We start from the raw sequence: 16,976 nt of genomic DNA, 5'->3' as shown, positions 1-16,976 counted from the left end.
CACTCTTGAGCAGCTGTAGTTCATGGCCCAGGTAATTAATAGTAACTGAGATGAGCTGAACTGGGTTGTGGACCGCAACAGCTGATGTATTTCTGAGAAGAAGAGGCCTGCCCTGAAGCTGGTAACCCTGACCAGAGGGGTGGTTTGGCATGTGGAGGTGGCAGCCTCCTCAGCTGCTAACACTGAGCCTAACAGAAACTGCAAATTAGTATTTTTAAAACAGGCAATTGCAAAAAGCTGTTTGAGAGCACTGAAACAAGCTGCTGGGTTGTTTTTTTGTTGTTTCCCCCCTGTCCCCCTTCATTTTTTTTCCTCTAATAAGCATTAGAGCTTATTTTATCTAGGATATAGAGTTCCAGGAGTAGGCAACTTAGGTGATTATCTATACTGTCTGAATAGCAAGATGTCAAGCTTTATTATCCCCGTATTTTAGAGTATCTTTCTGTTTTGTATTTCCTTATCTGAAGTATAGCACTTAAGTTTAATACTAATGCAGCAAACACAACCCTAACTCATTAGGGTCTACAAAACATAGAAATGACCTAGAATACTTCATGTTTTCTGAACCTTTAAAAATACTTTGGTTTGCTCTCTTTTTTTTTTAAGGTTTGCTTTTTGAAGTTTTTGTTGTCTATGTAAGTCAATGTAGAAGAATTTACAGTTTCCCTATACAAAAGGAAGAACTAAATTTATTTCTCTTACTTGCAGTATTTAAACTTTTGAAGCCATGGGAGTAAAGGTCCAGAGGCCTCGTTGCTTTTTTGACATAGCCATCAACAATGTACCTGGTAAGAAAATTAAAATACCCATTCAGAAACATGATGTTCGTACGAGATACAGAAGAATAATACAGAGTTAATTGCATAAAATATATGGCTTTTTTTTTTTCTAGCTGGAAGAGTGGTCTTTGAACTGTTTTCAGATGTGTGTCCAAAGACATGTGAAAATTTTCGCTGCCTTTGCACAGGTTTGTAGATTTTAAATATATTTAGAATTTTTAATATAATACCATGTTAGCTAGTTTGATGTCTGTTACATTTTTCTGACACTTTCTTACATGCAAAATAAATCCATAAAACATTGGTTCATGGTATCTCTTGAGATTTGTCTAATTTTTCAAATACATCTGATGTAGAATCAAAGCAGTTGTAGCTTTGGCTTAGTATATTGCAGGGACTATATACTAATCGACTTTAAATACAGATGCAGTAAGCTGATTTTGTTACTAGCATAGATATTACTGTTCACATTATATAACATTGTCCAGTCTTGAAAGGTAGCCAGTAAGAGGTCAACCATGCAGACTTAACTTTTCAGTCTTACGATCCTTTGAGGTATTTGACAGTATTTGCTGTATTCGTTAGTGTTTTTTGTTTTTTTTTCTCCTTAATTTGTTGATGGAGACTGGTGATATTCACTCCTACTTAAAATTCAAATGATTTTTTTGAGCATAATACTGAGAAGCTTCTATCCTGAAAGCATTTCCAAACAAAATTACTGTCCTCTGGACTGCATGCTTTTGTTGAAAATACTGACAGTTTAGCAAGACTTAAATTTATTATCCCAAGAATAATTCTGTGAGTACACAAATAGCTTACATGCTTTTTGCTTTTTGTCTTTAGCATTTTCTGCTTCCTTTCATTCCAGCTCTGTTTTTCAGGTCAAGGTTTTGTAGCTGTTAGTACTGAAATCACTCAGCAGTAATAATGTTACATGAATCAGGTGTGGGTGCATAATTGCATTCATGTCAAGTTAGCTAGAACACCATTAGTTAATGCACCATGCATATCTGCAGGAATGTAGGTATTACTTGATGTGACATGAGGTTTACTGGCACAAAATCAGATTATCAAAATTTGTTAACAAATTTGAACCTTATAGTGGTTCTTCCTAATAGCTGCTAGTATATTTTTATGTGGTCATGGCATTCTTGATCTGCCCAAAAGTCAGATTTATTGCATAAAGGTGCTACTGCTTCAAATTTTTGACTTAAAGTCTTTCAACAGCATTGTGGATGCAAACTCCTAAGTTCATACTTAGTTGTTGACATTCAAAATCAGATTCACATGCTGAACTACTTTGCTGCTTTAACATATTTAAGAATAGTGAGGAAAATACACGGGCTGATTGTTTATGGTATTTATCACCAGATTAATTCAAATTTTGATTTTGTTTTCCTTGTGCAGTTTTTTTCAGGCAGTTTTGATCCTTTTTTTAAAATGGCATGTACTTCTCAACAGCTCTGTATTTTCCTGGCATACCTGTGTTAGACATATGCCAAGGTAGTCAACAGATACGGCTTCACATTTGTCAAAGTTTCTATCAAAAGAGTTTTTTCTAGCTGGTCAAATTCATATGGAGACACCAGTCTGTTACAGATAAGTTCAAAGGCAACTGCCTTTCACAATAGCTGCCACTTTAATAGCTCAGAGCAAGAGCTATAGGAGCAGACCAGCACTTTGCCAGCACTGAGAGGAAGAGATTCTTTTCCTTCCAACATATACCACTGACTACCATACTATTACCTTGAGGTGGCTCTGCCATTCACAGAACACACCATGAACCATTCATCTTGCTAGTTCAGCAGTGACCTTACCTATTTGAGGGTAGTGGAGAAAGTAGTTGAAACAGAGAGTTTGCTTACAGGTCTTGAGCACCAGAGCTGACATAAGGAAGGGAGATGACAGTTGTAATCATGAGTGAAAGTGGGAAATGAGATTCCTTATTCTTCCACCTGGCTCTTTGTTTTTGTTATGAGCTTTTATGGTACTTTAAACATGCCATGTTGTAACTGAAGATCTGAGTGTTTCTTTAATGCTTGTGAGCCATGTCATTTATCTTAAACCTAAACTAGCTGTTTAATTTCAGTCCATCTGCATGGAAGAGACCAGAGTTGTATACTAACATAAGTAAGGATTTCTTCTGGTGTAACCATAGAGACAGAAGGTAGTTTCTGCTCTGCTTTCCTAAATGCTAGTTTCTTATTGGTGTTGCAGGTATGTGTCTTCCTCATAAGCTAATTTTTCAGAGCTTAGTAGATGATTTTGATCAAGTGCTTACTTAAGTAGCACTTTTTTGTAGTGGAAGTTCTACAGATACCAAGAGTAATTTTGGGTTTTGTTCCCCCTCTTTTCCTTCAGGTGAAAAGGGTACAGGAAAATCCACCCAAAAGCCATTGCATTACAAAAGTTGTCTGTTTCACAGGGTTGTGAAGGATTTTATGATCCAAGGAGGTGACTTCAGTGAAGGTATGATGTGAATCTTTGAAGAAAACTTTAATGCTTGTGTGATAGGATATTGCAGGAATTCTGTATAGCATCATTTAGTTATATTAATTATTCTGTGATTCAGCCTCTATTTTCCCCTTTTTTCTTCATAAGAACCTTTATATGAAAACTCAAGTAATAAACTTCTGTAAATTTACACATGTACACACACATGCACACACTTTTGCTCAGTTATTTCATTACTCAGTAGTAAGTACGCTCTATTGAAAAGTTTAAATGTGAGGATAAAATATCTGCTGCTGGGAAATTGGGAAAAAAAGGGGGAGAGTAGCAGAATACTGGGGAGAATACCTTGGTTTTCAGGTTTGCTTTGGGACTGCGAAGATGTGTCTTGGGTTGTCTTTGCATATCTTGGAGAATAATATCAGTGACTTGGTTGCAGTTGGATTAGTATTTTGCATGATGAAGCACTTCCCACATGGTTTGACTTTCTTAATCACTACTTGAAGTTGTAACTGATTATTTTTTCTTCTTAAGGAAATGGCAGGGGAGGAGAATCCATCTACGGTGGCTTTTTTGAAGGTGAGTTTTATCAGTCTGCTTTATTTTGGGGTTACTACAAGCAATCACCTTTACAGCCTATTGTCTCTGTTCTGTAAACCTGAATTCCATTGTTGTTAAGATTTAGTTTGGTCATGGAGGCATTTGACTGTTCAGTTCAAGTTATTTTGTTTTAAGACATGAACCTTTTAACTAAAGGAAAACTAAAACCAGGCTCTTTTGTATTTGCCCATTTTACCAGATTCACCTGTTTTTAACTGTTTTTAAGCATATGCTTTTGTCTTGAGCAGCTAGATAAAAATTGGGGATTGTCCTTTCTTCAAGTGAAAGGAGAAAGGCATGATGGAATCAGGTTTCCTTGCAAATGTTTATTTGAAAGAATGCATAAAGCCCTCCTTTCTTGAACCCAGGAGGAATTAGTAATAGAGGTTGTCAGGTTCCTCACGGACCTAGTTCTTTTTCAGACAGTACTGCAGAAGAAGTATCTCTTCTGCACTCCAGTGTGTTTGGTCAGAACATTGTGAAGTATCTCTGCTCTCTGCGGAGCAGTTTTTGTATTAGATCTAACCCCATGTGGTGGCTAGCTGTCACCAGCAGGAGTGGTTATGCTCCTCCCTCATCCATGCCATTTTTCTTTTAACATTGTTTTTTGCCTGAGCTTGCAGCAAACAAGCAAAAGAATTATTCACTATTTTAGCAGGACCAAGCTACAGTTCTGTATCAGACCTTGTGCTGACTCAACAGTTTGCAGCTGCCAAAAGAAGGAGGTCTTACATTGCCTTGACTCTCACTGAGATCCAACTTTCAGCTGATTCAACTTGCTAAAATGCCCAAAGGCTATTGCAGGGAAAAAAAAAAAAGAAAGTATTTATTTCCATATTAGTGAGTGGCCCCAATTCAGTGATTTGGCAAGCATCAGAACCAACATAAATGAGTAGCTAGGTCTGAGGAAAAGTATGGCTGGGAGAGCTGGAAGAGGGAGCAAAACCTCTACCCACATTCTGGCAATTGCAGGCTGGCTGGTCACCTCATCCACAGCATGAAAACTAGTTCATAGGAATTTTTGCTTTTGTGGATCCCTTACCCAACTCACTATAGGATTAGATTGACACAGTGGTATGCCAAATAGCAATTGTACAGGTGACTGAACAGAGTGGGACTGTCCCTTTTGCTTCCAGTGACACAGTGTGTTGTGAAACCATATCCTTGCAGGTAGTATTCTTTAGTTCTTTGTTAATGCTTGCTCCAGCCAACTGTACCTACACAATATTGAGTCAACTTCCTATGTCAAAGCAGCCTTTATGCTGTTTTGGGAGAGAGACAAGATAATTTTTTGTAGATAGTGATTGCATATCACAGTTTCATTAGAATTTAGTCTGAACTGTTACAGTGATTTGCTTATCAGAAATAATATTCGTTTAAGTTGAACTTGCCAAGCTGGCCATTAAGAAAATAGTTTTATCTGTGTGTCTGACAAACAGAAGCTGTTTAGGATTGCTATCAAACTGCTTATCTATGTGTATTAAAAGTAAGAAAAACCAGAACTGCCTGAAAATGAGGGGTTTCTTAATCATTAATAAGGATGAGTATACTTAGATTACAGCATTTATCTAAGCATATGTCATATATTTAAAGTAACTGAAAACACTTTTTCAGATGAAAGCTTTGCTGTAAAGCACAACAAAGAATTTCTCCTTTCAATGGCCAACCGAGGGAAAGATACAAATGGTTCACAGTTCTTTATGTAAGTATTGTACTGTCCTGAAATGTGTGTGTGGCTTGACATCTGTAAGTTGTAAAGGTAATCCTTTTAAATATTGAAGACTAGATGCTTTGCAAACCCAAAGTTGATGTTTTGTCACAGAGTTGCATGGAAATAGACATTTTCCTAATATACTGTTTAGGGAACCTGATAATTATCACTTTCGTGTTTAGTGCTTATTTGGTGCAGAAGACCTTTTGATAATTTTCAGTAGCTCATGTTCTAACTTGGCCAATAAAGCAAGCCTGATAGTTCCTTGTAGAATTCTTACCACTTTCTTCTAGTACGTGTTGTCTGGAAGAAGGCAGAACAGCTCTGGGGGCTCTCAAAAACAGTAGAGCTTTGGGGCTTTTTGGTCACATAATAACTTTCCTGTGCAGTCTCATTTACAGTTAAAACTTGAATTCTTAAAATATATTGCAGTAGACTCTTCTTTAATTTATTTACAGAAAACAGTCTTGAAATACAGTGCTTTTACTCACATTTCATGCTTTAATTAAATGGTGAGTTGTGGATGTCACTCGCTATTAGGCCATTATTTTGCGTTTTCTGACTGGTTATTACTGTAACTATCCCAGTTTTTTACTTCTGCCATGGCTGACATTGGTATATCTGAGGGCTAGTATTGGGGAAATCTGAGAGAAATTAACTTCTACTTCGAAGTTGAATAATCTGTACATGGAGTTATTTTTTTCCTTTGATTTCTGATTATTTTCTAATGTATAGAGGGTTATTTGCAGGTTTCTGGTTCTGAGGCATTTGCCTTAATTTTTATCTGTTCTTGGTATTATTTATACATTTAATAAATAGAATACTTATCCTGTATGAGGGTGCTGTCTAAAAATTATGTGCACATTTTGTTCAGTAAAATGTGATCAATTAATGAATTGAACAGGTAGTTTAATGTATAAAACATTAAATACTTTTAACTGCACACAGAATAATATATACTGGGTGTGTTAGTTCAGTCAGACTTGTACCTTTATATGTGTATATGACGTGATTCAAATGATGACTGTTTTCCACTAATACTGACTTTGTTTTTCTCTTTAAAAACCTGGAAACAACAGAACAACTAAACCTACGCCTCACTTGGATGGGTAAATATCTCTTATCTCCTTATGTTTGTTTGGGAACTGCACTGGGAAAATGAAGTACTAAGAATTTTGTTGTTTAAATTCTTCAGACATCATGTTGTTTTTGGACAAGTCATCTCAGGTCAAGAAGTTGTGAGAGAAATTGAAAACCAGAAAACAGATGCATCTAGTAAACCATATGCTGAAGTACGCATACTGAGTTGTGGAGAGTTAATTCCAAAATCCAAAGGTAAAGTTGAACTGTACATTTTACATGGATGCAAACTGTGAGGTAATTTTGCTCATTTTCTTCCCTGTTGGTAGCTTATAAAAATATTTAGAAACTTATTTGTGATGGATGGTGTGGCAGTTGGTGAATTTTGCAGTACAGTTTGTCTTTGAAAAAAAACTAATTGATACATCAATTTGTGTTGATGCAAAAGGCATTAAAGAAACATCCTGTGTGCTTTCTTTAAAAATTCTCCTGCCTTGGATTTCCTTATAGTAGCTAAAGTTTAGTACAATGCTGGCAAGCACTTGTCACATAGAAAATAGTGCTGTGTTAAGGTTGATGGCAGGTAGGTGTTGAACTTATTTCAGTTTTCTTTAAGGTAAATCTTCAGAACAGGTGCTGAAGACTAGTAAAGCCTGGAAGAAACTTGGAATAAGTTCAATAATTGTAAACTATACTCTCAAAAAGGTTTATGACAGTACCTGTCTTTCTTTCTGGAAGGGATGTCTTGCTGTACCATTTTAGAGCTGAACATGGTATTGGAGAATGGATTCTGCTTCTTTTACAAAATAAGGCTCAATCTAAGATGTTGGTGTCACTCTTGAGAATCTCATTAGAGGAAACCCAGGTTGCATATTTGGTAGGATCTGTGATAGGGATCATCATGCTTTTTCAATTCATAGCATCTTCTGCTGCTGTGTACTGTGAAGGATTGCATCAGGGATATTGAAGGATAAGAGAATAGTTGTTCTTTTGGCCTGAGGAAAATACAAGCAATCACACTTGAGCTTCTTATTTTTTCCTCTCCTTTCTGATATAGTTTTGTGTTCACCTGTTGTGATGTCTAGTAAAATGACTTTGGAGTTGAAGTGATCTTTTCAATACCTCAGAATTCCAAGCAAAGTATCTTAGGACTTCTGACTTCTCAAAGGTTCTGGAACTTCTCAGATGAACTCATAAGTCACCTTGTGTGTTAGGACATAATTTTGTTTCTCTGGACAGTACTCAGGAGCATAGTATCTGTTAGAAAATGCACAGATGGCGTAGATTACAAAATAAACCAATACAGGTATAGAATGGGTGAATCTAGCAGGTGAGATACCTGTTTATGTGTCAGTATACATTTGCCTTGGTTTGCCACACTCCATTTTTAGTCCAGTCCAGAATACTTGAAATCAAATGACTAAAGTTTTGGCACTGAGCAGTCTGATGACTTAAAGCTATTAGGCAGGGCTTTAAAGTACATGTCATTGAAAGAGTGAATAAAATAAATACAAAATATTTTGGGTTTGGGTTTTCTGGTTTTGTTTTTTTGTTCCTTTAACTTCTCCTAAGAGAGAACAGGCTTTTGGAAATATCTGTCTGGTCCTATCAATTTTCTTATGTCCTGATAGGATTCTGGGCATTCTGCATCCTGTAGCTGTTCTGGTGTGCCACGGAGGGAAATTGATGCCAGGGCAATGGGATAGCCCTCTTGGCTCATTATAAGGCACTGTCCTAGATAACAGTGGACAGCAAGAGTGTTTGGAGATCAAGAAGCTTTAGGCGCCAGGATTGGGCAGGTGGAGAACAGAGCTGAGAGTGGGGACATGTGGGCCCTAATGGGCACTAATGCAGAGCCAGTCTGGTTACAGTGCTGCCTGATAGACTATGATGGGAGATCCTGGTGGGTGGAGAATCCTGCTGTTGGAAGGGAAAGACTGTCTGTAGTAGCCTGCAAAGGCAAATGTATTTCTACTGTGAGAGATAATAGCATGGCTGGAACTGTTTTTTTGCTACGTGCACCAGATGGAACTACTGATGGGATGGGCTGACCTGAGGCAGTGGAGGTAGGGCAGTTTGTCATCATATCAGCAGTAGACTTGCCAAGCTGCAGTCCAAAGCTGAAAAGTGGAGCAGGAGAGGCCTTTGGACCTGTCAATATATGGAAGAGGCCAGAAAATCCAGGCAGGAGGTGCATTTTGTGGAGGCAAGCAGTGTCACTGAGAATAATCAACAGAGAGCCATCAAATAGTGGTACTGTTTGTAGCACATTACTTTGGGAAGCAAAAGGGAGCTGATACTCTGAAATATGAGGCAGTTACCAGAGGAGACTGCTTCTAAGAATTTGCTGTTAAGGCAAAGGTATAAGGAGATCTCCAGTGATGGAAGTGTAACAGTGAATTTCTGTGGGGGAAAGGTGTATTATGATAGCAAGGGAGGCTTATACTGAAATATTTATTGTATGAGCTTGTCTGGTAGGCAAGACAAAAAAAATTGACAAGTCTTTATGACACGAAAATAGAACTGATACTTCTTGGGTTTAGCATGAAAGACAGTGTAATTAGTAGAAGGTAGGTGCTTGCTATGAATGTTTCTTAGGTTAAAGTTGAGGAAAGGCAGTTGGATTTTGGGGTATTATGATGAATATCCAGATGAAATGCTTTATGAAGGAAGCAAATGTTATCACTTTGTACAGAAGAATTGGATTTATTTAGGCATGAGTGGATGGTGACTTGTCTGAGCTAATTTACTGGATGCGATGAGTTGAATAACACAACAGTCACAATTATAATATTGCAGAGGCCTAGATCAGAAACTTTCATCTGGGATTTGAGAGGATGATCAACGAGAGAAGTGAAATGCATGCCACTCTCTCATTTCCCCCCCCTGCCATGCACTTTTCTTTTTGCTCCTTAAAGGTGAAGGGTTTAGTGAAAATGAATGAGAGGAGCTAAATTATGGAAGAATAATTTCTCTGGCCAAGTTGTCCTGGGTTCAGCAGTAGCAGTCATTTTTTCTCCATAGTAGCTGGTGCAGCACTGTGTTTTTTTTTACTTTCGCCTGGGAACAGCATTAATAACACTGATGGTTTTAGTTACTGCTCAAATGCTTAGACTGACCAAGGACTTTGTGAGTCTCATGCTCTGCCAGGGAGCAGGGGAAGCCAGGAGGAAGCAGAGACAGGACGCCTAACTCAAACTGACCAAAATATTCCTATTCCATACCACAGCACATCATGCCCAGGATGTAACTGAAGTTACCTGGAAGGGCTAGTTCACTGTGGGGTTGGAGGAGGTATTAGTCAGTGCTCAGTCTGGTGGGGTGGAGTGAGTTATTGGTCAGTGGGTGGTGAGGTGTTGTATTCTCTTCCCTTGTTATTTCCTTTATCATGCTTATTATTGGTGGTAGCAGTCGTGGTTTGTGTTATACCTTAGTTACTGGACTGTACTTATCTCAGGCTGTGGGAGTTGCATACTTTTGATTCTCCTCCTCATCCCTCCAGGGCAGGGGGAGGGCTAGAAGGTGGGGGGGGGGGGGGAAAGGGTGAGAGAGAAACTGTGTGGCTGACTTGCTGACAGGGCTTAAACCACGACACAAGTGATGCTATTGTTAGAAAAACTTAAAAAGTTCCAGGAAAAACCTTCAAAACTGGGGAAAGGGTGGAGGGGGAATAAAAGAAGAAAGGTAACTATAGAGTGAGTATTTAGAAAGGTCATTATGGACTAGATAAACTAATGCAAGTCTCAAGAAAAACTGTGGAACAAGTAACACAATGCTGACTTTCTTAAAGAAAAAAGGGGGGCTTTGATACTAATAGACAAAGTTTTTGAGAAGGGGGTTTAGTCAAACAAGCCTGGCTGCATTGGTTGAGATCGTGACTTTAGCTAATCAAAGGTATATCTTGGATATTTTCAAGAATGTGGGACACTGACATCCTGGTTCAAAAACAGATGACAAAATTAAATGGTTTTGTGCATTAGGTAGTTTTTAACAAGAGCTTGTAATGAAGATTGTCATGAAAAGTGTATTGCTGGGGGATTCTGCACAGAGCAGTGCTAGGCTTGATTCATGATCTTCATTGATGACAACATCAATGTCCCTGTAGAATCACTGCTTGTGCAAGTGTGCTTTCTGCAATTAAGGCAGACTGTCTGCTTTATAATTCATCAAAGACCAATATTGTAATTAGGTCATTCTATCAGTATTTTTTCCTTTAAAAAAGTATCAGTGCAAATTCTCAAGCACTGATACAGTACAAAATTACACATTTAGGAATCATGGAATACATACGGAATAAGAGCAATTTTGGAAAGTGGCTATTATGGTAAGTCACATCTTACCTAGACTTCAGACTTCTCTGTTCCAGCTTATTTTTTTTTCCTTCTAGCGAGCTGGCAGTGAGGTATAAACTGGCTTGGCTTTAGCTGAAGCTTGTCAAAGTGGAGCTGGAGATGACTTTTTTTTTTTCTTCTTCCCCCCCGCCGCTGTTGCAGTCTAGTGGTAGGTTGCTTGTCTACAGAAACATCCGTGTCCAGGGCATTTTTGATACAGGACTCCTCACAGTAGCAATGTTATCTGATCAACAGGAATCAAGAATAGCAGTATTCCCTATGTGATTACTGTGTATAATTTTCATTGTAAGATACAGTTGGTCCTTAAGCAGTGAAAGACATAATAGGAACCCGTGGCAAATAATCAAAGCAAGATGCATATGAAATAGGAAAAAAGAAGACCTGGTAGTCTGAAGAGCAGTGCAGTTAAACACAGGGAAAAATGATCAGGGAAAATATCTATCTAAATGTCCTGAACTAAAGAAACCCTCTTTTTGGGCACTGCTGTAGGCCAGCACAGGTTATTGGATTTGATGTAAAGTAACTTTTTGAGTGTCACTGCTGTGAATTGCAAGATGAGATCACCTGTTCTGACATTAAGAAAGTGCCTGAACCTGCCTGCTTTCTGGCCAGCTCATTTCTTCATTTCAAGCCCAGGAGTCTGGTATGATGGGGCTAACGTAAGACTTGCTGCAGGTAGGACTTGCTGCAGGTCACAAGAAGCTGAGATGCAGAGAGTTGTTGGCAGTGCCATGCAGCATGATCATGTAATTCATGAAGTCTGGCAAATACCAATAGGTCACAGTGAATGGAGTAGGAAGCAATGTATCTGTTTCAGATGTGGTCATAAGTTGAAACCTGATCCTGAAGGTAATGAACTGGAACACTTGGACTGTAAATAGAACTCTGTTTCTTTCTTGCTGACCTTCATGCTGCAGGATTGGTTTCATTTATTGTGATTTGTGATTGGCTAGCACCAAGTTGGTTCAGTATTCAAAATAGCATTTCTGCTGGACAGAGATAGTTAGATGTCACCAGAAAGTATATCTAAAACTTCTTGCCACAAGAGGGTATTTGGTGAAAGACATTTTAGCAGGGCCTGCTGTGACAGGAGGAGGAGTAATGGTTTTAAACTAAAAGAGGGGAGATTCAGGTTGCATGTGAGGAAAAAATTCTTTACAATGAGGGTGGTAAAACACTGGCACAGTGTCTTCAGGAATGGGGTATCTACCATCTCTCTGGGCAACCTGTGCCACATTCCAGGCTGGATGTGGTTCTGGGCAACCTGATCTAGTTGATGATGCCCCTGCTCTTTGCAGGGGGGTTGGACTACATGATCTTTAGAGGACCTTCCAACCTAAACTGTTCTGTGTTTCTGCCTTTGCTGTATAAACAGTTTGGGGCTTTTTAGTTGTTGGGGGTTTTGTTTTGGGGGTTTTGTTTTGATTTTTATGTGGGGGTTTGGTTTTTTTTTTCCCCTTGTCATTTCACTTCCTACCTGCCACATGATTTCCCAAATGCATCTGCTATTGGTGTTATTTTCTGCGTAAGGATCCCATTATATTTGCTGAGGTAGTTGCTCACTAATTCACCTCCATTTATATCTATTAAAGTAGTAACTATAACATACCTAAACTTGTTACAATAATGCAGGTAAATCTGTCATGGATAGTTTTTGACATGCTTAAAACAGATGCAGGAGGGATAAAATACAGAAAATAAGTACATTTATTGATGCCTTGTTCAGCAACTTCTGAAATTGAGTTTGGAAGCATCTTGTTTTGCCTGAGGGGATATGGGAAACAGTATAGTGCAATATAGTGGGGGTTTTGAGTAAGCCAAAGCCAAAAGTGTCTAATAAATGGAGGTTGGAAGTAGATGATCACATGATCTTTAAGGTCCCTTGTATGATTAGCTTTCATTATGGATGGTGTAATAATAACATTAGAATAATACTGAAGGCTGCTGATAGATCATCAGTGCATCACCTACAGGCAGAAGGTGTTTTCTGGGCAGGATATGGTAGATGAGAAGATGGATTGATGGGAGTAAAATATGACAACTTCATACATTTGAATTCACATTCAGTAACAATATGCAGAACAAAAGTTAGTATTAAGAGATGATGCTGTGAATGAAAGCTTAACTGATGCTTTTCTGAGAAATTATGACTCTTTTCCATTAGGAACCCTTCATTGTCCATCTCTGCAGTGGTATAAAACATACACATTCAACTCTGCTACTCTAAAGCATACCCAGTTATATCCATTTTCCAAGTGGCAATATGGAGTTCACACAGCACATCACCAGTCACAGAGACGTTGTCTGAACTGCAACTAGAGATGTGTTTTGGGCAACTGTGGATCTGTCCTTGCTAATTTTTACCATTCTAGCCCAAACGGGAATTTTTTTTTCTGATGAAAAGTTGGTAAGAGGTACTAGCTTACTGTTACAAATAGTGCATCCCTAATTGTTACACTAAGGCTCATTATCCCCAGGATACATTTTTCTTCTCTGACCAGTTTAGCAAGGAGTTTTATGTAAGTTTTTTTGCTTTTCATCATCCTTGAAAAATTGCTACTTCCCATCTTGCAGTTTTGCAAAAATAGGTGAAGTTAGTCCTGAATTTCAGAGTTTCCACATTGAGCTTGTGTTTGCAGTTGCAAATACCTACTTTTACCTCCCAAGAGTCAGTCAGTGTGGTAATACTTGCTAAGCAGTAGGATATCTGATACTGATAAACCAAAAAATGGATGCACTGTTGCATTAAACAGTTAAACAGCCACTTTTGTTTTCAGAAGGGCAGTTACCAGATGTGTTATTCTTCATAGAATGTTTCCACTGCCTAAAGTTCTCTACGTGAGTATCACCTTTGTTTTTTTTTTGCCTTCTGATCTCTAATCTGTGTATACAGAATTAAAAGAATCCATTTTCCAAATAACTGAATTCTAGAAGTCGAGTAACTGTTAATATATACTACTCAGTATTTGGTACTGCTGCCATTTTTTTCCTGTACATACACACCTGTAAGTGTGGTGCTTAGAGACTGGTAGCAGGGAATTGTGAAACGGAGTTTTTCTTCCCATCCATATGTACAAAATCAAAGCTGTTTGTAAGTAAAAAAATAACTGGTCCATCACCTGTATTCTTTGAAGTTCTGGAAATCTTTTTCTCTTCTGACACTTGAGTTGTTGTAATGCCCACGAGGGCTTGTTTTCTGTAAAGCAAGGACAAAAATCATGTAACAGATTCATAACATTTTTACCTTTTTTCCCCCCTTTTTTACAAGAGTTTTTCTAATTTCTTGCATTATTTTATAACAATGACTGATATATAATACTTAAATTCAGATTGCATCATCTTAATGGGCACAAGTGGAAACCAACAGAAGAAATGCTTGGCCAGACTAAGTTTTAGTTTCCCTGTCTTTAATAGAAATGAAAAAGGTTGGGCTCTTAAGGGAAACATCTCTGTTTTCTGCTATGTGAAGACATTGTGTTCTCTGAATTGTTTTCAGATGCAGACAGGCTGTGTAGTCATAATCCTGTGTTTGGTGCCTAATGTTTTCCCTTAGCTGTTTTGTGCAGATGAAGTGCAGGGGGTGGGAAGTTGCATTTAATTTGCTTGCATGTTAATGTAGCTCAGACAATATCTCTCTAAACCATGAATTCTTTGGATAGAGCAGGCTTTAAAAGCTTTGCAGAAAGCTAATACTTTTAAGTTAGGGTTCATACACAACTTTAAAATTCATTTTTGTCTCTGGTCTGAAGCTTGTTCTAAAGTCTTAACAAGTGTTCTACTAAAATATGGATTGTTTATTGTGAGGAGGAAACAAGATTGGATATTAGGAAAAGCTTCTTCACAGACAAGGTAATCAGGTATCAGAGCAGGCCACCCAGGAGAAGTGGTAGAATCATCGTCTCGAAGTGTTAGCAAAACGTGTAGATGAGGCCCTCAGTGACATGGTTTAATGTTAGCGGTGGACTTGGCAGTCCTAGGGTAGTGGTTGGACTTGACGATCTTAAAGGTCTTTTCCAACCTAGCTGATTCTATGATTCTGTGACATCAGTATTTATTTTTGGTATATTTTTCTTCTGTTTAATGGTGAAGGTTCTGTTTCATTTGTCTGTGGCTGTAGTATGTTGTGTAATGAATGGTGAGCTATCTTTGTAATTTGCAATGCCAAAGTAAAATGATATTTGATGCTAACTAGAAAAGTCAGCTACAGCAGTCTGAAGTCAGCCAGTGTTTTTTTCTCGATTTTTCTGGGTAGAACTTTTAATTTTTTCTACAATAACCTGGTACAAATTTCATAACACATTTCAAGAGTATTCGTATAATTTAACTGATTACCAGAAGCATTGTAACTCCGAAGCCTAGATTTCCTTTAGTCAAGTTTTTATAGTGCCCTTTTTGATTGTATATATTTTTTCAAATTACTGTGACTCTGGAATAATACTTATATCACTTTTAATAGTTTAAGTAAGGCTCAGATCAGTTCCAGGACATGAAAAGCTATGTGCTTGGATTATTTCCGGTCAGACAAGTGCCAGATTGCCTGTAAGTTGCTGGTTTGCAGCTCCAGCAGCCACATGAGAAATGGTGAACTGCGTAATTAAGGACTAGTCTGCTCTTTACCAGGGTTCCTTTGCATACCATATGGTTAATAACTTAAAAAAAACCACCAAAAACCTCCCCTCCCACCCACCCCCCCCCCCCCCCCCCCGCCCCGAAACCATCAAACAAACATAAAACCCAACCACAACACATGAACTGGAGGCTTAGGACTGTTCTCTGAGCATGGTTTCACTTAGCAGGAAGGTTGCTTATTTGAATCTTTCCTCTGAGCTGAATTCAATGAATAATCAATTTAGTCTGTGACACTTAACTTCCTGTTTCAGAACTTCTCTTGTTTGTGATCTGAACAGATTTTATATGAAATCAGGTTAAACATAAAGCTGAAGAGTTATTTGTTTTTATAAACTTCTTGTAAATTTTAAGTAATTCTTCATATGTAGTTTATGTCGAATAGAACATCATCTGAAAACTTGCACAGTTCTACAAGTTCTTGACAGTATAAGTTTGATAGTTTAGAGCTTCGTAAATGCAAAATGTTGTAAATTTCTGATGTCTTTCTAGATATACCCCTTACTGTACTCGGGAGAAACAGTGTTTTCTCCAAAACTGCCATTTGTTCTTAGGGATTTTGATGAAGTAGTCTCATGATGCAATTATAAGAATTTCAGGCAGATACTAGATGAGTTGCTTTTCCTGCTCAATGTTAAAATATGTCTTTGCTATTCTGACTTAAAGCCAAGAAAGAAGAAAAGAAAAGGCACAAGTCATCTTCCTCCTCTAGTGACTCGGGAAGTTCAAGTGATTCAGAATCCTCTTCTGACTCATCATCGGATTCTGAGAGTGCTTCAGAAGAGAAGTCTAAAAAACGAAAAAAGAAGCAAAAGAAAAATTCCAAGAAACATAAGAAAGAAAAGAAAAAGAGAAAGAAAAGCAAGAAAAGGTGAATTTTAAACTTTGCTTTGTTACATGTACACCATACATATCCTTGTCCTATCACTGCGGAATAGTGTTCTGTAACTAGTGAATTTAGGTATTTTGAAGTCTGGGAGAGAGTCTGTTTCCATGTACAAGCTTAAATTTTTCTGATATGATGGTAAAGGACAATGTCCATATGCATACATGCAGCAGCTTGTAAAGGAGTGAAGGAAAGGACTAAGACTTAACGTTGTTTTGGCTTGAAAAGTTGCAGGAGGAGTGCTTGGTTTGAAATAGGTGGTGATAACTTGCTTCCTTAAATTCACTTCTATATGATACAATTTAAATTATATGCAGTGGGACTTAGGAGAATGAGGAAAATGTAGTATGCAAAATTAAATGAGAAATGAATAAATGAACATAATTTTGGTCTGATATGCCAGAAGTTTTGCCATGTCACTGAAAGGTGGTAAAACTCAAAAGGCACTCTTGCTTCTGAAAACGTTATTTCTAGTCTAATAGTTTCACTTA

The 16,976-nt window shown here is 37.9% G+C and overlaps 1 protein-coding gene across 1 annotated transcript in view; it reads left to right on the top strand.

Moving 5' to 3' along the window:
- Window positions 1-16,976, top strand: part of PPIG (peptidylprolyl isomerase G) — a 28,095-nt gene that overhangs the window by 7,306 nt on the left and 3,813 nt on the right. Inside the window, exons 2-9 of the mRNA XM_034065599.1 lie at window positions 709-788; window positions 893-967; window positions 3,141-3,248; window positions 3,765-3,809; window positions 5,445-5,532; window positions 6,621-6,650; window positions 6,737-6,876; window positions 16,266-16,470. Coding sequence (XP_033921490.1) covers window positions 728-788; window positions 893-967; window positions 3,141-3,248; window positions 3,765-3,809; window positions 5,445-5,532; window positions 6,621-6,650; window positions 6,737-6,876; window positions 16,266-16,470 — 752 coding nt within the window. The 5' untranslated portion in view covers window positions 709-727. The remainder of the gene's footprint in view (window positions 1-708; window positions 789-892; window positions 968-3,140; window positions 3,249-3,764; window positions 3,810-5,444; window positions 5,533-6,620; window positions 6,651-6,736; window positions 6,877-16,265; window positions 16,471-16,976) is intronic.

This window comes from Melopsittacus undulatus, chromosome 8 (genome assembly GCF_012275295.1).
Source record: "Melopsittacus undulatus isolate bMelUnd1 chromosome 8, bMelUnd1.mat.Z, whole genome shotgun sequence".
NCBI classification, from domain to species: Eukaryota; Metazoa; Chordata; class Aves; order Psittaciformes; family Psittaculidae; genus Melopsittacus; species Melopsittacus undulatus.
Note: the sequence above shows the minus strand (reverse complement) of the source record. Positions and strands in the feature narration are given on the sequence as shown.